The sequence below is a fragment of the Electrona antarctica genome (assembly GCF_951216825.1).
Source record: "Electrona antarctica genome assembly, chromosome: 1".
Lineage (NCBI taxonomy): Eukaryota > Metazoa > Chordata > Actinopteri > Myctophiformes > Myctophidae > Electrona > Electrona antarctica.
The window spans coordinates 46,559,049-46,580,651 of record NC_136806.1 but is presented as its reverse complement, the minus strand read 5'-3'; the positions used below and the strand labels follow the sequence as shown (position 1 = coordinate 46,580,651).

The 21,603-nt window shown below is 43.3% G+C and overlaps 1 protein-coding gene across 1 annotated transcript in view; it reads right to left on the bottom strand.

Annotated features, from left to right (window-relative positions):
• LOC306926235 (uncharacterized protein) overlaps positions 1 to 21,603 on the bottom strand; it is a 154,108-nt gene that overhangs the window by 22,455 nt on the left and 110,050 nt on the right. The window contains exon 3 of the mRNA XM_079505498.1: positions 11,123 to 11,236. Coding sequence (XP_079361624.1) covers positions 11,123 to 11,236 — 114 coding nt within the window. The remainder of the gene's footprint in view (positions 1 to 11,122; positions 11,237 to 21,603) is intronic.

Below are 21,603 nucleotides of genomic sequence, written 5' to 3'. Positions count from 1 at the left end.
TAATTGTTTCCTTCTCCTAGCAATAATACAAGCAGACTGAAGTCATGCATTATTCATGTCATCCAAGTTGGCGCGCTGCGTTGAGAATTAGAGGTCATCTTCTGTTTTGGCTCAAGACACCGTGCTATGGCGTCCTGTGGGAATACCCTGCTCTGTGTGTATTCAGTATTATATGGGTAGTTGCGGTGCATTTCTAATCTGTATGTAGAGAATGATATGCGTATGCATGCATGTAGATATACGAATGTGGTTAGGAGTGCCTTTATAATGTGTTGTGTGTAGTGTACATACAGACTGTACATGAATATGCTTTTTAGTTTATCTGTTCTAGCATCATTAGCATGTTTGTAGCACCTCTCCAATAATAAACGAAAAGATTCCATAAAAGTGTAATGCCTTCAAATCTATACTGTACATAAGCATTTCTAATATACACTAAATCTATTGCTAAAGTCTCAACAATGCCCTCCAATACAAATGAAAAATGTATGGGGAACATAGGAAGCATTGCTGGCTCTTCCTCTGTACAGCTTCAGACTGCAAATGCATTTTAATCTTAATCCTCATATCTATTCCATTTTAAGATTGACATGAATGGACGACGCCCTACAGTTGGAGGCCATCGATATTGTCCTTTTCTTTTTGCTGAGGTTTGCGTGATCTGCGCAAAACCCCTTTTGGTGTTTTAAACATTATGTTATAATTTAGCTATTGAAAAATAGCAGATCTACAAGCTCATAGCGCGCCACCGAGTGGCGCGCTACGAGCTTGTAGGTTTGCTATTTTTGAAAAATCGTGAAAATATTTATTTCAGAAAACTGGAGGATTTAGAAGGATTTTTTAAAATGTTGAGGTCAGGCCTAAATGGGTCAAATGATAAGGGACAATATCGGTGGCACCCAACTGTACCTACAGTATGAGCCCAAATGGCCAATCAGTGTTTGGAATCAAATAATGACATCCTGTACATCTCATAAATAGTGTGGGAGGATCAAGCATGTAGGGGAATCTGAAGAGACAGAAGTAGAAAATAGTTGACCAAATGTAGGTGATTTATTTCTTTTTTTTCAGAGTATCAGGTGGTGGACATAGTTGGCCAATATGTTTTCCATTTATTTTATTGTATCATTGTTGTTTATATTGTAATTGCCACCCAACATAGGTAGAAGCAAGTTCCCATAGCATAGTGGTTACCTTGGTGACTGACTTTCCCCCACGGGATGAATAAAGTAAAGGTGCATCTATCTTATTATGTGAAAGGTCCACAGTTTGAAACTAGAAAAAGTGCCCTTCTGGGCACAGGTCTCCACCAGGAGGATAGGACTGTGTGAGATGTTTGGCAAAATGTTTAGGAGTAATATAAACATGTTTGTTTATTTTTTGCAAACAGCCTTAGGCTGAGCTCAGACCTTTACTGCGCTTGTTGGATGAATGTTGTGTAGTGTCATGGCCGCCCCAATGCATTTCCAATGGAGGTCACATGGTTTGACACAACATTGTGTTGTGTGAGGGGGAGGGGGGCAGTCGAAACACAGCTGAAAGCCATACAACAGACCATGTGACCTCCATTGGAAATGCATTGGGGCGGCCATGACACTCACAACAGCAATGCAGTGCAGCGACCGTGTGAGTGAGGCCTAAGGCTGAGCTCACACCTTTAATGCAATTCTCGTGCTCGTTGGATGCTTGTTGTGTTGTGTCATGGCCGCCCAATGTATTTCCAATGGGAGTCACGTGCTTTGACACAACATTGTGTTGTATGAGGGGGAGGGGGGGGCAGTCGAAACACAGCCGAAAGCCATACAACAGCTTGTAGGCGCAACATCCACACAATGTCCACACAACACAGAGGGTGGGGTTAATCACCAACCAATAGGAGAGAAGGGCTGTTTTGTATCCCAATGGGCGGAGTTTAGTTGTAGTCTCCTGAGCCCCGCAGAAAAGTCCGACTGGAGAGTGACAGAGTGTCACCCGTGCGCAACTTGGAGACCTAAAATAAGCCATCTCAGTCCGTGATTTCTAGCACTTTTGTTCAACAATGTAACTGTTTTAATTAATTCTCATCTATCTATTATAGTTATTTCAGTTTTGAATACTTTCTGTTTTCCATTTCATATATTTGATATTGCTGTATTTAATGTATATTGTTTTGATTGATTGTGCTTGAAATGTACTGTAATTCTGCAAACTGTTAATACATATTTCTATCAAACTCAATACAAAGGCTGTTAACTGTGAGTGGACGACCCAATTAAGCATTACACTTGTTGATTTTGTGTTTTGTATTTCGGCTACATTGAAAATGAGGGCCTGCCCCTAAATTGTACTCCACGCTTAAATGAAGGTTCTGATGATGATGATGATGAAATGACGCACGGCTGTCTCCAGTCATTTCAACAATCAGTACCAGATTTAAAGGCACTGATTCTGTGTGTTGGCTTGTTCAGAAGAGGATGACGTCTTTCGAAGAAAGTTTGATTCATTTAGCAAGCGTAGTGTACAACGCGACTCCACATATCGCCGTATTGGTCACCAAAAACTACACACAGATAAACGTGGGTCTGTTGTTTTCCGCATTCCGCTCTAGCGCACCGCCCACTTCCCGCAAAGCCTTGTGGGAAATGGATGCATCTAGGGAGGGACGGCCATGATACTACACAGCATTGATCCAACGAGCACGAGAATTGCATTAAAGGTGTGAGCTCAGCCTTACACTTAAGTAACTAAAGTTTTCAAGTAATTGTAGTGGAGTAAAAGTACAATATTTACCTCTGAGATGTAGTGGACTCAGTAGAAGTAACAGTATTGGAAAATGGAAACACTCAAGTAAAGTACAAATATCGCAAAATTGTACTTAATAAGTACAGTACAGTATACTCAAGTAAATGTTACTTCCCAACACTGGGAACCAAATGCATCCTTACAGGTTGTGAGTGGCACAAATCCAACGTGAAGAAATTTAAGGGAACTTGGAAAGACAAGTTCATTTCAGATTTATTTTTCCTAGACGAGAAAATTAAAGAAGGAACTGAAACCTCAGCCAATTAGCTGACCATGCATATACGGCCCCAGGAAGAGTAGACTTCACTGCGGCCGTGAGGGCTAAATGGGGAACCGCAATAAACCGTAAACGCATGAAACTGGATCACAAGCATGGATGGCATCAATGTTTTACTGTACGTTTTGTCGCATCGACAACTGTGATGGTGGGAAAGTGGAAATTGGACAAAGACACACCACAAATGACTGGCAGTGAAGTGGCAAGAAAGACAGAACTGAAATCTTCAGTCATATGACTGAGATTTCGGTTCTTTCTTCCAGTATCGTGTGTGTGTGTGTGTGTGTGTGTGTGTGTGTGTGTGTGTGTGTGTGTGTGTGTGTGTGTGTGTGTGTGTGTGTGTGTGTGTGTGTGTGTGTGTGTGTGATTTATTCATGCCTTTATTCATATTAAACTAGTGTTAGTTTACTGTTAGTTTCAAATTATTTAATTATTCCGTTTGCATTATTCAAATTAGCAGCCTATAAAACATAAAAGTAGCAGTGATTTTCTCTGGTGATTTTATTATGTTTTAATCTATAACTAATTGTGTTGTGGTTTATTTTATTTAATGCTAGTACTGTATGTCCATTGAAACCAAAGATCTAGTTTAATCGGTTTAGGTTCAAAACATACATTTTCTACCAGCATTAATGGTATAAGTGTACAATTGTTTTATTACAATTTGTCATAAAGCTGTAGCTCCTCATACCCACTTACGCAGGGTCTGTACCCCAAAGATAAAGATTTTATCATAATTTATGTTTTGTAGTGACTTACAAGTGAGGTTAAAAGCATAAAAGGTTAGTTTATCACACTGATATAAAATAATCTTCTATTACGACCAGTAAGATGCCTGACTGCGAGAAGCCACCTTGGTGGTGAGGTCGCGTGCACGCATCCGCCTGGGTGACGGCCGAATGCCGCTGGTGCTTTGGCATGGGGGGGTCAGATCAACATGGAATGAATTCTGTACTGGCCATATATGGAGCGTGTCTTGAGTGTACAGGGTTTGATGAGGTCAGATCAACATACGGAATGTCAGAACAGGAAGGACTGGTGGGGAAGGGTCAACATATGCAATGTCAGTGCTGGTCAGCATGCAAATATGGAGATCTAAGGGTTTGAGGTCAGATGTAGAGTTGCTGGTCGCAGTGGCCGGCTCCATATAGAGAGATCTAGATCTGATGATCCAGTCATCTCCATGTATGGTTATCCAGGGTTAGATGAGGTCAGTGTCGTGATCTTCATATATGGAGATTGGAGATAGCCATATATGGTGGCGTGATGTTTCACAAGGCGTGAGAGGCGTGACCATATATGGATGTCACAGTGATGTCACGAGGCGTGACCATATATGGATGTCACAGTGATGTCACAAGGCGTGACCATATATGGATGTCACAGTGATGTCACAAGGCATGACCATATATGGATGTCACAGTGATGTCACGAGGCGTGACCTGGAGGTGTGATGTCGTGAGGTGTGACCATATGGAGGCGTGACCATATGGAGGCGTGCATGGGGTGACTAACTAACGGACGGACGGACGCACAGGAAATGCAGGTTTTCATAGTAAAATATAAACATGTTTTTTAGGCATTTTGTTCCAAAAATGTGTTTTGCAAAAAACAACCTGTTGGTGGCGCTATAACAGGCCAATGTGAAAAGGGTGGGATATATTCCTCAGCCTAGTAAGAAAATGTGTGAAAGATTTCACGTAAATTGCATGCTGCGTTCATGATTTGAGGCTTTTGTTCAAAACGGGGCAATCTTGCAAACTGTGAAAGCTAATTATAGCCAATTAGGAATATGAATATGAATATGAAATATCGGACAGATCCGACTTGAGCACATGACCATAGAGATAGTGTGTAACGATTTGTGATATTTTTGGACAGAATCTGGAGGAGTAATATCCAGAAATGTGTTTTACAAAAGTCGGCCTCCTGGTGGCGCTCTAAAAGGCAGATGCGGAAAATGCAGGTCAACGGTTTGTCCTTGGCCTCTAGGGAGTGTGCATGCAACGTTTCACGCAGATCGGTGCAGTTTTAGGTAAAAAATGTGAAAAGCTGCCTCATGGTGGCGCTATAACAGGCCGTTGTGGAAAATGTGGGGCAGAGGTTCATCGTTGGCCTCCAGGGAGTGTGTGTGCAAAGTTTGGCATCGACCGGGTTAACGGTGGCGGAGATTAGCTGTTCACAGACGGACGGAAGGACGGACACACGGACGGAGTGCAAAACATACTCTCTCCCCATGCCGTCGGCCTGGTGGAGACAACCAGTTGGAAATATTATTTAATATATTTATTTAATATTATATTATTACATATTATTATCCATTAGTCATCCTAGTGTATTTGAGACTGTGTTTTACACGCGTGTTGTATACTTCCTGTCTTGATATTGTATGTACTTGCTGAAAGAAATGTGATAAAAAAGTAGACAAACATTTAATAAAATAGCATTAGCTATGGGTAGAATGATGAAATCAAGGAAGGACGTGGTGACAGATATGCATTAAACGGTTGAAAGAAAATTTACTTATTTTGTGCACGTGTACTTTCTTGTGTACTGCATGTGCCGTCTGTATTTGCCTGCATCTGGCATAAGGTCATGAAACATTCATAGTCTTTGCACAGCTAGAACCATATGGCAGTGGATGCTAACACTTGTTTGTTTGGTACGTGACCTACGTGTCTGGCAAATTTTACTTGTCTGGACAAGCTGCATATTATGAATAAGACAACAGATGTTTATTTTTTTTAGGTCAGAGAGGTGTAGAGGTAAAACACTTGCCCACCACCGCAGGGACCCGGGTTTAATGCCCTCCCTGGGTGTAATGAGCAGAAGTGGCTGGCGACTCCATCTGAATTAGGAGGAAGCATGTGGTTGTCTACACCCTCCCCAGATCCACCATGGGGGACCACAGCACATGCTGGGAAGTGACATCCACTAAATTGGGGGAAAATACAATAATAAATTAGAAATGTGTGCTAAGGTGAGCAAGCCCTGCTTGGTTTATCTGTCTATTTGTGTTGCAGCAGGCCGCATGCATGCATGTCTCTGTGTGTGGGGGCCTGGGGTGGGTGCATAACTGCATATATTCATACACAGAGTGACATATGGTTGCTCTGTGTGTGTGCATGTCTGAAGAACAACTTAAGCAATGTCTCTGTGGGTGGGGTGCTTGTCGGTCCAGCAATTTCTGACATTAGCTGCATACAGACACACAAACAACACACACACACTCACACACACGGGCAAAAATATAATCTCCTCCTCCTTACTTTTTCTTCATCTTGTTATACACTCAAAGAAAGACAAGAGCCAGGTACATGTACACCCACCATACATTTGCCCCCAACAATCGAACCCTGCATGCACAAAACACACATGTACTATAAATGTACTGTACTAGCACAGACATCCCACTTACTCTCGTTATCCTCTTTTTTATCTGCTCTTACTCCCTTTTATTATACTATATACCGTAAGTATACAGTATTTGCAAACATAAGCACACAACAACAGCCTCTGCCTCCCTGACAGTGTGTGCAATGTGTGAAATGTTCAGTCAGCCCACCCTCCCCCGTGGCTCGTCCGTCATGATTTCCTGGTATAGTGTCTCTCAATAACTCAGCAGGCCCTCATGCGCCATGAGAGGGCAATTAGATTGGCTGACAACTACATTTTTCTCTTTGGAATTAAATTGTGCAACTCTGGTGATGTTTATCTCCACACGGGGTGTGTGTGTGTGTGTGTGTGTGTGTGTGTGTGTGTGTATATATATCCCTATACTGGAAAACTTGACGCACTTTCAACACACGACTGCCACAAGACAAGTCACCGTCACTCACATGTGCTCGCCAGGCGGAACACGCATAGACCACTGCACACTGCCTCTGACGTCACTCCTTACACCTCTGCGTTTCTCTGCCGGACTCCATTCAAATCGCGCTGTCCACAATCGACAGGCCAAGTCACCGTCACTCACATGTGCTCGCCAAGCGGAACACACATAGACCACTGCGACTCTGATGTCAGTCCATATACCTCCGCGTTTCTCTGCCGGCCCCCATACAACTCTATGGTCCACACACCAGCACCACGTGACACGCGCTTTGTCTCACCACACTCAACATCCGTTGGCACCGCCGGACGTCTCTCTCACTCACTCACTCACTCACACACTCACACACACACACACACACACACACACACACACACACACACACACACACACACACACACACACACACACACACACACACACACACACACACACACACACACACACACACACACACACACACACACACACACACACACACACACACACACACACACACACACACACACACACACACACACACACACACACACACACACACACACACACACACACACACACACACACACACACACACACACACACACACACACACACACACACACACACACACACACACACACACACACACACACACACACACACACACACAACTCCGGGGAACTTTTCCTGCACTGCACAGCTGCTTGATACACAACTCTGCAGGACTCCAGCTGCTTGCTACTGCTACACAGTACACACCTCCGTTGGACTCGACGTGTGGACTACACACTTTACTCCTGCCTTCTGTCCTTTCACCATTACCAGGATTACGTTAGTTTGTGTGTGGGGGTGCATTGTAGTTTGCTTTTTTGTGGGTGTGCGTTAGTGGTTTGTAGTCGACTCACAGCCCACAGCCCTCTCATGGGGGGGCTGTGGGCAGTTCAGAAACCCGTCCACCAGTGACATCATCGATGGGGAATCCAAGCTAATAAAAACGGCAGACTTGCTATTCCTGAAAAGTTGCAATACGATAATAGAAGCCATCGTTCTCACGATAATACAAATCGAAATATATATTTTTAAAATCTTGTTTAAAGTAGTGGTATTTTTTCATGACCATTAGTGAGGACCAATTATATCCTTTAAGTAGCAAGTGATGTGTCAAACTAGGAGTTATTCATGATTATTTGGGTGACCCCAAGGATCATAAAAAACCTTGAACGATTACGATTGCAATTTTTGGGTCACACCCCTTTTTAGCTTAGATTGACTGGCCTACTATGTATAGAGCAATTTAGTCTTTTGAAATATAGTATACTGTATGTACCAAGTACATATGGAACCAATTCAAGTGTAGTATATTTTAATTCAATCTAGTATAGTCGCAATAATCCCGAATCGACATGCACAAGTAGTTGGAGTTGATTAATAATCCCTGTTTTCAGGGTCTTTATGGATACTTAAAAATCACACCCGTGTGAAGTGAGGGGCACTCTTATCATCATGCATCATCTCATTCTGGTCAAACAATTTGTGGCCTCACTTTTCCGTCTTCACTTTTCTGTCCTCACTTTTTATCCTCAATACGTATTTGCTCAGCCAGCTGGGCGTAGGAAGGGCTAGTGCCCCTCAAAAAAGATAATCTGAGGTTAAGCTGTTTGCTCCCTTCCCAAAACACAAAACAACTAAACAGAATTGGAGCACGAGCAACCCCCGTGCACCCGTACACACACATCATGCACCCTAACCCACACAGACTGAGGAATGCCCGTGCGCCGCGGGCAGCAGGTAGCTGGAGGTTATTTCCACTGTGTGCTGTTGCAACCAACCGTGGAGGGAGCCAGCCAGCCGTCTCAAGGACAAAGGTGCTGACGCAAACCGGGTCAGAATGAGAGAGTGGGATGCAAGAAAAAGAAAGAGAGGGGGTGTGTGTGGGTGGAGTAACAGAGAAGAGGTAGAGAGAGACAAATACAGAGGTCACAAATGAGGAGGAGGTTGAGAGAGTGGGAGAAGCAGAGCAAATGAGTGGGGGGGGGGGGGAGAGAGAGAGAGAGAGAGAGAGAGAGAGAGAGAGAAACAGAGGGACTCGGGAGAGATGGAGAAATGTGGTGAGAAAGGGAGGGAGATACAGTATGAAAACAAATTAAAAGAGAGCAGGAGGATCAAGACAGACACAGAGGAAGAGCAGTAGGGAAAGAAAGGAGAATGGCTATGGAAGGGAGGGCAGAGCAGTACAATTCATCAGTCTGGCTAAATTAAGGAGATTGCTAAATGTAGCCCCCTGTGTGAATATGAAGAAATGTGCCTCTTAATGTGATTGCCAGAGGTAGCCATGCCATAACTCAAGGTTAAGGTTGGTTGCAAGCGGGGGAATCGTGGATTATACGAGGACATTTACAATGTGATGATGCCAGGCATGCATCAAGGAGAGAGAGGGGGGAGTCCATTTGCACTGTGCTGTTAAAAGTATCCTGCTAGTCTGCTAGCCAAGCATCTGTAGAGAGTAGAGACTAGCATCATGCCAATTTTAAATTGTCCCCTCACATGGTCTAGTGTACATCTTTCACTTATAGAATAAACTGTTTATTTTTTTGTTTTTATTTGTCTGAGCAATTAAGAGGATATATTGTTTGATTTTTAAATATATAGCTAAGCCATTAATTTTCAACTATTGAAATTAGTCTGTTTATGCAAACATAGGCCTATATCAATGTCACTCTATCCACAATGAGTCACTACCATCGTCAGACCGCAAAACAAGGCCATGCTGCAAACATTAGATGTCTAACTCAATATCTGACATATAATTTGGTGGTCAAACAAAGGTCGAGGTCAAGAAGGTTTATTAAGGTCTATTAACACATTGTTATACATAACCTCTGAACTATTACTCTTGGAAAGATGAGACGGAGTCAGTGGATAAAAATAAATTGTCTCGAGCCGTTTCAATTCCCTGACATTAAGTTACAAATCATTTGTCCCTGCTTGGGGTGTAGCACACAAGAGTATCTGAGGCATTCAGGTAAATAATGAAAACAAATGGTGCAGCAGTTTTTCCCCCCACCAACCCTCTAAATCTGTGACCTTTGAGAGCAGTCAGTATTAAAGGAAGGGTGTGTGAATAAATGCACCTTTCAAGACTAAAGTGTGACAAATATTATCTGTGATGCATTGTAGACAAAGGGGGACAGGATTCGGATTTGTATTACCGGTTCAGTATTAAAAATCAAACCAGTTTAGACATCTTTTGAATCGGCACAACCATATTACACACCACTAGTAATGCGACTCTCACCGCAGAACACCCCGTTTCACTATGCATGTAACTTGATGTAAGATATCTACAATCTACATGAATAATATAATACAAAGTAGGCCGATCTTTTTGCATCAATAACACAAAAAATGTGTAACTGAATTACAAAGGCAAACAACAGGAGCAAAGTGTCGCAGGTCATTCAGATTCTAAATTGATCAGCATTACATTACAGCTATAAATGCTACTAGAGAGAATGTAGAATATAGTATCTACTGTAACAACCTTGGTTTTTGGCAGGACAAGAGAGGTCCTGTGACTGCCAAAACTTGACCACTGAGCCATTTACTGCTCTTTGGCTGAATACAGCAGGACTGTAGACTGTTAAGCTACACACAACACAGTCTGAACACTGAACACAACTTGTATTGTTGGAGTTTCAGCAAGTAATTAATGTTGACACAGCAAATTCAGGGGACAAAACTTACACAGAATCAATATGAAAGGGGGTTTCAAATATCAGCCATCAAGAGAGGACGGAAAGACAGAGAAATAAAGACAGGTTGAACGACAATAACAGAAAGGGTCAAAGTGAGTTCCACAGAAAGAGAGAAAGAGAGAGAGTAAAAAACCAGAGTAGTGCTGGGCAATATATCAATATTGTGATATTATGAGACTAGTCATTTTTTGGGATATCGTAATATCATATATGGCATACCGGTGCGGTTAGTGTTGTCTTTTTATGATTTTAACCGCTTAAGCTCTGTTTTATACGGTACTTTAGTACAGGCTCACAATGCATTGCGGCGAGTTGTATTTTAGCTGTTTTTGAAAAGGTTTGGGAAAACAAATTGATATCGTCACAATTCATTATTATCACCACAATATCAAAATTGAGGTTTTGGTCAGAAATATTGTGCCATTTGATTTTGTCCATATATCACCCAGCCCTACCAGAGAGAAGACATATAAACTTGTCCACTGAAGTCCATACCATAGCTTCCTGGAGACAGATATGCGTCCAGCGACCATGACTGATTCAATCCCACGACGCGCTGCCTTCCAGTGACACGAGTGGCTCTACTCTCCAATGGGATGCATCGATTACCTATGACGACATGAAAAATGCTTCAGATTAGGTCTATGCCCCAGATCTTTGTAGACACTGAAAGAAGACATGATGACCTTTAGTAACAGATAACTTGGGCTAAGGTCTGTCTTTCATTCGGTAGCTGGATATATTAATCCCTGGTGGGAACCACTTGTTGGGCATCGTTACTGTACAATTTTCTGGCCCTCAGACTGCAACAGTATGTCAGAGAGAGTGGTGTATTGTCAGTATTAGCCCAACGCGGGTGTCTATCCACTCCCCCCCCCCCCCCCCCCCTCCCCCAATTCAGTAGACCTACATTGTGTATATGATGGCAATAGGAAAACAAGCTGCCAATACTGCCTAAAATGCTGGTAACGGCGATGTCAGTCTATAGAGCACCGAAGTCTGACGTCACTTTCAGTAGAGGGCACCAACACACAGGTTTATAGGTTTTTTATTTGTATTGAAATCTCCATAGGGCGATTTTATGTCGCTTCATATAAGAACTGTGTTTGAAAAATAAACCGACCACCCCGGCGTTTCTGTCAGGGGAGTGGCTGTGCGTCGTTAATGATGTCCATTCATATTTGATACAGCCAGTTTCTAGAGAAAATGGAATTAATGTGACCGCAAAAGCCTTGAAACTACATATGAATGCAATGTCGCTGAGCATATACGTCACGCCCAGCTGTCAACATATTGCGTTCCTGAGATTCCTCGTTGACGTAAGCTCAGCTGGTGGTGACTCGACTCGTACTAACCACGATACATTATATATCAATAAAATAAAAATAAAAATAAACGTAATTAACGTTCAGTTTCTGTTGTGCGACGGGCTGCGGGCAGAAGCAGCCTACCCGGAAATGTAGTCTCTGGGTTGTTTGGCTCGTTTCTAACGCTTATTTTGTTACTCTTTGGGTATATTTGTACATTTCCACCTTCAGTCGATGCTTCATATCCATATGAGTGAAAAGGCCGGGGGAGATCGGTTTATTTTTCAAACACAGTTCTTATATGAAGTGACATAAAATCGCCCTATGGAGATTTCAATACAAATAAAAAACCTATAAACCTGTGTGTTGGTGCCCTCTACTGAAAGTGACGTCAGGACTTCGGTGCTTTATTCCGATTCCTAATAATATATGACATTTAGGCTACAGACATCAATTATTTTGTATTTTGAATGCTTTATGGTTGATGTTGCACGACTGTTTTATACTAGTGTCAGTGTACCATTTACATCATTATTTTACTAACTAGTATCTGTACTTTAAGAATTATTAATGGAGTTTTTATTTATTCCTAGATCAGTGGTTCTCAAATCTTTTCATTTCTAGGACCCCATTAAAAGTGTAAAACCAAATAGAGTGTCCGCCCCCGACTTGCGGCCCGGAAGAGAATTTCCCATTAATTTTTCCCATAGACATTTCAGAAAGTATTTATTTAAAGACCTGTAAGCCTCGGACAAAGACAACTCGGATGGTGACAAATCATGACAATAAACAATTTTTTTGGGGGGGGTTGAACACTTTTTTGTTCTTTATCTTCTAAAGGCAAGTTATGGGTATCGGAACATTCACTTCAGAGTTCAGATACAGGTAGAAATACACACTAAACTTGTATACACACACACACACACACACACACACACACACACACACACAATTAGGCTATATATCTGTGGGCTGTGGCCTTGTAGCAGCTCAGCACTGTGTTACTGGGATAATGTTTAGGTTCACGAGGACATTTCAGTTTAGTGTTTATGTTGTTGTTCAGTAGAGGTCAGTTCAGATATACATTATTCTATATTGACACACATTATTAAAAATGTTATTAAATACAAATAAAACACATAAAACTACAATATAGATGTAATAGCCATACTAACCCAAACACTACACTACACAATGGCATTTGCATATCTATAGGCTTTATCAAAATTGTTACAACACAACAACACTTAATAGATTGAACACAATCCATATTTCTCCCTGATTAACTACAATTTCCCGCCTACTGGCGCCATAGGCCTAAAACTTGACAAATATATAAAGTAAACATACAGCGCGCGCACACAAGACACACACACACACACACACACAGTACCAAAAGTACAGTACCAAAAGTTGCAGAGCGGGCGTCACTATCAGGTGGTCTCTCCCCAATGCAATGAAGAACAGCACTGCATGTCTGCAACTCTGCATTACTCGTGTGGAGAAATTGTTTGCAGTTCTTCTGCGTCGGTCCTGGGAAACAGTTCTGTTCTGGAATCCTAGCTCATGAAGCACTCAAAACAGTCTTTTCAGTCGCAAACTCGCAATGGCGTAGTGGCTCACTGACCCTTTCTTTATCACAGAGTAATAATTAAACAGGCAATGTGTAATATAAGTATTGTCCAGTTTGTCCTCAGCTATAGGCTACTTCCTGGTCACTGTACCATTCACCAGTCTATCACCCAGCTGTTTATTTTCTGCATTTCTCCTCTTCAGTAAACAAAACGCCTGCTTTTTCCGAGGCTACTTCTTCAGCGTCTCTCTCTAGCACTCGCCCCCACTTGACATCCACCAATCAGAATGCGCACTCAATTAAGAGTAACTAGTTGCATATCAAACCATTTAACTCCAATATATATCTTTCTAACATTACTATATATTTTTATATTCTTATAATATTCCTTCCCATGAACTTGACATATTACCAAACAAATCATAATATGTAAGTGATATAACAAGTGTATATATATATATATATATATATATATATATATATATATATATATATATATATATAGCAATGAATGAATATACTATCAGAGTATAGGGCTTTAACTTTTTTAAAGGCATTATCACATTGCACAAGCACATACAGTACATATTACACAGTCTGTATTTGACTTGGGCAAGAGAGAAGGTGATAAGTTTGAACTGATTGGTCAGCTGCCATATAACTCCTATAGGGCTGATATGACAGCTGAGAGCTGATGAATAAGCTAGCACTTCGGCCACGGAGCTCAGGAAGACTAAGGAACTCCATGTCACACATGGATGATGAGATAAAATTACAGTATCAACTAAGGAACCACTGGAGTTTGGCTGCATAATGGTGAGAGTGGTAATCAGTTGGCTTCCAAACAACTAGCCACCAATTTCTTACTGAACAGTAAGAATCAAATTAGTTTATGACAGGTTGTATTGGCATTCTGTCAACATATGCTTTGTGCATGGCTTAAAAAAGTACTTGAACAAAAGATAATAATTAAACCTACTGTACTGTACCTGCTGTGAAAAACTGCCTCAGCAAATAGCCCCATCAAATGAAATAGGTCATCCTACTGGTAATTATAAACAGTTTAGGGAATATAATGTGATAATTTATTTATAATTTATTAATTTATTAATTCTGATAAATTCTTGCAAGAGGAAAGAAACATTTTCTGGCAACAACGTAGCGTCACTTAAACATGGGGATTTTGCAACAGGTTCTTGTAACAAGGTATCTCTGTACTAGCAAGGTAATTTTGAGTTACGTTTGTTCCAAAATATCCTCATTCCTCACTCAGGCACTGGGACCTGCAGCATTTCTTTTGGAGCGGTAGGCTACTTCCATATACTGTAGACAAATACTGACAACGGAGCTACTACCATTGGTGCCGCCAAAAATACTTCTAAAATGAATGCTACACAGTATGACTATCGCTAAAAGTAACACTGTACGTAACCCCATGTGGATTACGCTGTGCATCCTGCGTGAAACTGCACCATGTGATTTCCATGTGTACCCTGTCTGTCTGTCCATACAGCTGCCTGTGTATTCCTGTATTCTGTGTAACTGGAGAAGTAAACATGGTTTACTATACCCCCTGAACTTTCTGCCTACTTTATCCTGTGCTTGGGTCATGCTTAAAAAAAGATATTGGAACCACCATGGACCCAGCGAAAGGTTATTTGAGAATAAGGGTGACTTATTCTCTCCTGTGCTTCCAAGGTGAGGTGAGGAGGGCCACAAGCCAAGAGTACAGACAGGTCACTCTGACTCTGGCTCGATCTAAACCCTGGCTGAGAAGTTTGTTGCCTAAGTGGGCTAAGGAATTCCTCGAAGCCCCTGATTCCCTAATCTCCAGTCAGCTAACCACCAGCCTGCTAGCTTCCAGACAGCTAACCACTTGTTTGCTATCCTTCAGCCTGTATCTCAGCCTGCAGGTTGGCAGCCATCGACCTACTGCAGGGGGCGTCAGTGGCTCAGGGGTAGAGTGACTGCAAGAGCAGCCGGATGGGAAACACGATGTTCCCAGTTCGATCCCGGGCTCCCCCAGAGCTAGTGTTGAATGTCCTTGAGCAAGATTCTGGACCCCTAATTGCTCCCGATGTGTAAAAATCAAAAACTTGTCGCCAAGTGCACATCTTGATGATTTTGGCCGAATCCTCTCCCAGCTATCTTTATTTGACCAGGAGGCGCCCGGTTGGTCGGTAACTCCAAATGACCCACAGCCAGACCTCCTTGATTCAGCCGACAATCCCCCAGATCCTCTGTCGACTGCCTTTGCTGGATTTTATCCACCACTGAGGCCAGTTATTCACTCTAGCTGCCACAATTTGGTCTGATCCATTAATGCATATACTATAAAGCAGTCTTTTTCTTTTTTTATATATATAATTTTTATCCCACGATTTTGTAACCCAGTTTGTTTCACCCAGTGCCAATTATCTAATGTAATCCTGGGCGCTACACTTCCTCTGCCAACCTGGGGGGGCAGCGGACTGACCTCATGTCTCCTTCTATGCATGAGGAGTCCAAGCTGCTTCTTTTCACCTGACAGGGTGGAATTTCCCTGGCCGGACGTAGCGCGTGGAAGGAACACGTTATTCCGACCAGTTCCTTTCCCCTCCATCAGGCGCCCCGGCTGGCCAGGGGGAGGTAGGGGGACCTGCAGTCTTGCATACAACACTGACTTCCAGAGACGCCCCGGCCCGCCCGTCACCCCAGCCAGAACCCATGCTGTTCAGCATTCCAGAAACCATCCAGGCTGCTTAATTGGCACTCCAGAACCTGACCGGGCCCAGCAGCCTTGAACCTGAGCTGCAGGCTTCCACTGTTCCAATCCCAGTGGTGTAAAGTAAATAAGTACACTGTACTTGAGTATTTCAACTTGATATTTTCAAGGTTTCAAATTCAATACTTTTACTTCTACTATACTACATCTCAGAGGCAAATATTGTACTTTTACTTCACTACAATTATTTGCAAACTTTAGACTTTGTAGATTTTGATTATTATTACAAAACATACATGAAACCACTTTATTTCGTCCAGTTGACAATAGCTCACAATAGCTCGCATCGTGAGGTGACACATTGTGAGCTTGTAGATTTGTATACATTTAAAAACTCCTGCTGGGTCTCATGGGTTCGATTCCCGCTGGGGATGCTGTGGGTGCTGGGGGCGTGTTCTCTCCTCCGCTTCATCAGTGCCCATACCCGAGGCGGGGTTGGCGAAAGGGCCTTTCTGTGTGGAGTTTGCATGTTCTCCCTGTGTATAGGTTACGTAGGTATCCCCACAAAAACATGCAGTAATCCTGGTCTCTAAACTACCTCCCCCTGGCCAGCTGGGGCGCCTGATGGAGGGGAAAGGAACTGGTCGGAATAACGTGTTCCTTCCACGCGCTACGTCCGGCCGGGTAAACTCCCCCCATCAGGTGAAAAGAAGAAGTTCTTGCAGACTCCTCATGCATAGAAGAAAGCATGAGGTCAGTTCTCTCCAGGTTGGGAGAGGAAGTGTAGCGCCTTTTAATTGACACTGGGTGAAAAAATGGGTTGCAAAATCATGGGATAAAAATAAATATATAAATTGTGAAATAGCCTACTGTAGGGGACATTCTGCATAATGAGTACTTTTACTTTTGTACTTTAAGTAGGTTTGATCCCAATACTTTTGTACTTTTATTCAATTACATTTTGAATTCCAGACTTTTACTTGTAGCAGAGTATTTCTACATTGCATATTGATACTTTTATAAGTACTTTTTCACTTAAGTAAATGATGTACTTTCCACCACTGTCCAGTCCTGTTCTCTATCCTGTGGACCAGCCATGGCTTGAGCTCCTGTTATGCCCCTGTCTGGGGTGTAGTGCTCCAGCCTCCATCCCTATAGGACCCTGGCTCCGTTCTCCATCTCCCCGGGCACTTTCCCCTCTACTGATGGGGGGTTATGGGGTATATTCAATTATCTAAAAGTCCAGTAAGAGGCTGTAGACAGAGGTTCAATGGAACCTAAGACATGGCAATTTATTGCAGGTCCCTGCATGATATGAGTATGAACAGCAAATGAGTATGAACTAGATAAAGTGTCTCCACCAGGGCAGGTCAGGTTGTGGCCTCCTGGTGGCCTTACAATAAGCCAATGTGAAAAGGGTGCCATTTCTTCTTACGCCTTGGATGGCAATTGGATGATTTGAGGCATTTTGTTCCAAAAATGTGTTTTGCAAAAATCCACCTGTTGGTGGCACTATAACAGGCCATTGTGAAAAGGGTGGGATATAAGATTTCACGTAAATTGCACGCTGCGTTCATGATTTAAACGCAGGCCAATCCTGCATGCAAACTTTGAAAGCCAATGTTAGCCAATTAGGATGGAATATGAGGAATGTGTTTAATACTCTATCCAACATTCTACATCAAAATCTAGACCCAGATCCCTGGCTCTCCTTGGCACTGCTGGAAGGGATTAACACACATAGAGTGTCGTATGGTCGACTTTGCCTTATTGCTCGCTAGGCGTGCCATTCTGCTCAAATGGAAGGATGCTGCCCCACCCGTGCTCCGTCAGTGGCTTCGTGATATAATGTCCTGTCTCGAGTTGGAGATGTTAAGGTTTTCAATTGCCGGCTCTGAGAAATTTTTTTACAAGACCTGGGGCCTGTTTATGAGATTCTACCACAACACACAAACTGCATAGTGTCCTTGCCTATGCCTCGGGCCAACGCCAAACCACAAAAGAAACAAAATCTGCTCTGCTATGAAAAATCTGCTTTTTATTATTATCTTTTTATTTTATTTTATTTTTTTGTAATTATGTATGCATGTATTTTTGTGTATATGTGTATATAGATATATTTATTTATTTTGTATTTCCTCCAGACTGTTTTTCCGACTATCCTTGGGATTGTGGGTGGGGGGAGGGTGGGATATGGGATTGAGTTTTATTTTTATATTTTATATGTCTGTTTAATATTGCCCCTGGGCTTCTGTTACAAAAAACCTGAATAAAAGGATTTTGAAAAGAAAGAGGATGGAATATGAAATATCGGACAGATCCGTCTTGAACACATGACTGTAGAGATAGTAGCCTATGTAACGATTTGCGGGATTTTTGGACAGAATCTGGAGGAGTAATATAAAAAAAAATGTTTTTCAAAAGTCAGCCTTCTGGTGGTGCTATAACAGGCCGTTCTGGAAATTTTGGGGCAGAGGTTCATCGTTGGCATCCAGGTGTGCAAAATTTGGCATTGACCAGGTTAACAGTGCCGGAGATTAGCTGGTAACAGACGGATGGACACACACACTCTCACACACGTACGTACGTACGGACGTACGTACGTACGGACGGACGGACGGACGGACGGACGGACGGACGGACGGACGGACGGACGGACGGACGGACGGACGGACGGACGGACGGACGGACGGACGGACGGACGGACGGACGGACGGACGGACGGACGGACGGACGGACGGACGGACGGACAGACAGACAGACAGACAGACAGACAGACAGACAGACAGACAGACAGACAGACAGACAGACAGACAGACAGACAGACAGACAGACAGACAGACAGACAGACAGACAGACAGACAGACAGACACACACACACACACACACACACACACACACACACACACACACACACACACACACACACACACACACACACACACGGAGTGCAAAACAAGGACAATACAGCCTGTTATTTGCGAATCAATCAAGATTCGCGCCACATCAGTTGGTTGGTATAGGGGTGCCCCTCGAAGCGTGGGTCAGCGCAGATGTCTGTCCCCGGAGAATCCTGGCGTGTCTCTACTTTTCCACAAACTATATAGCACGCTGTGCCTGTTTGTGACCTTGCTATTCACAGCTAGTGCATGTGCACACTCTTTTAAGTAATGGTGTATTTTTTACCATCACTACTCACCTGCATCTTAGCCTGTATGTGTGTGTGTGGGGGGGGGAGAGAGAGAGAGAGAGAAAGAGAGAGAGAGAGAGAGAGAGAGAGAGAGGCAGAGATTGTAAAGTGCTGGGGTCACCATGTGACAGATAAATGTCACATACTGTAAGACACTTGTTGAACCACTGCATAGAACACACCAGTAAGAAAGACCAATGCTAGGAATTGGAATGAAAACATCTGCACTTTGAATGGTTACCAATGGACCAAAAGTGCCTTATAGCTTATAGCATAGCATGTAGGCCTATACGCCTACCCATAGCAGACAGTGTCTAACCCTGCCATGCATCAACCACTGAGCCTGTTTGTGTAATCCTTTGCACCGGTGGTTCTCAAGCCTTTCCATGTCAAAATTGGAATTTTAACATGGAATTTGTCCGCCAAATTAATATGCTTTGGGCCCCCTTAAAAAATATATATCTTTTGAGCTTGTAGATTTGCTCATTTCAAATAGCGGATAGGGTTAAACTGATTTTTAATATTAACACATTTTGCTGGGGAGCCACTGGAAGTTGGAACCCCATCAATGATCCCTGGGGGTTCCCGGACCATGGTGGGACCACACACTTTGAGAACCATGCTGCACTACTTTACACAACCACTTACAAGAATCAATAGAAATCTATGGGCCATTCATTCAATTAGCCCATAAAAAGCAAAACAGGCCTGCAAAAATAGTAGGCCTACACTAAATTACAACAGGCTGTTTTATTGCCCATAAATCTATTACAACAACATGCTGATAAAGTATAGGCTACTCAATTTTAGTATATACTGACTAATTCGGAGTAATTCCTTAACAAAACGAACTCTCCAAAACGTCATCAATCACCATCGGTTACGGCCTATATTTTGATTTTCTTTTGCCTGGTGAAGCTATAATTTATAGCCTGCTTGTCTGCTATTTTTGATGCAACCACCGTGCGACGAAATATGAATCGGGCCGGGCGCCGGACACAAAGCCAATTGTCTCCAAGTAACACCTCGCTTCACCAATCGCAGGCTGTGCCCAGCTGAGCTCCTCGTGCCAGTAACATGGGGGCCAATGACGACGGAATGTGGGCGTGTATTCAAATGCGAGCCGAGGTGCACTTTTGAGTTTGGTAAATGACTGCAGCAAGAAATACGGTGTGTGGGGCACCGACCGTGGCTTATTGCGCCTCCCCCCTCCTCTCTCTCTCTCTCTCTCTCGCTCTCTCTCTCTCTTTCTCTCTCTCTCTCCCTCCCTCCATCCCTCTCCATCTCCGTGTGCGCGCGCGTGCGCGCGAGACAGCCAGCGTAGCTCTCTCATACCTATAGCCTACTGCCATGGAAGAGGACCAGCTCGCCGTGTCCATCACGCCGTCTCTCCCTCGTCCTCCTCCCGCGAAATGTGGAATTTAAAGTGTCTTGTCGAGCGGATGACGGGCTGCTGAACTCGATCCGGCCGCGGCTCGAACTTGACCACCAGACAATGGAAGTAGTGGCGGTGCGTCGACGCAGCTCCAACTACTCACCCCAGGGAGAAAACTACGTGGCCGCGGAGAAGCAGCAGCAGAAGCAGAGGCTGACAGCCTGCAGACCACCCCGTCCTCACAGCAGCAGCAGCAGTAGCAGCAGCAGTAGCAGCAGCAGCACCGGGGTTTCTACACCGACAACGTATGGCTCATAAAGCAGCAGCGTCGCTTCACTCTTTGGGATGCATATAAGAGAGAACGTGACTAGAGGGGGAAAACACTTCCGTATGTAGGCCTGCGTGTTATATGTCGTGCAACAACTGTGGATTTTCTCTGTTCTAAAGGATATATACATGCACCACGTAGTTCTCCGATATCCTGAGAACTGAGACACTCAGACGCAGTGCTCGTATTTTCGACCAAATCGCCTTTTTTCTTTCTTTTTCCTTTTTCTTCTTTTTTTAAACCAAACATTTTTTTTAGTCCACTTAAGGAGTATGTGCCATTTCCCCGTGAAAGTAAGCCCATATCGCTGGGCTATGGATCGACTACAATAGACGTCAGATTTGTGTGCGGTTGTGTGTGAAATAGCATTGCACTCTGAGCTACCCCGCCAAACCCTGGAGAAATTCCGCAAGCCACTGTGTCCGTCTGTCTGTGCCTGCCTCTGTCCACGGTCCTGAAAAAAGTACTCAATATTTGGGTGCTTGGGGGTTTGATCGAC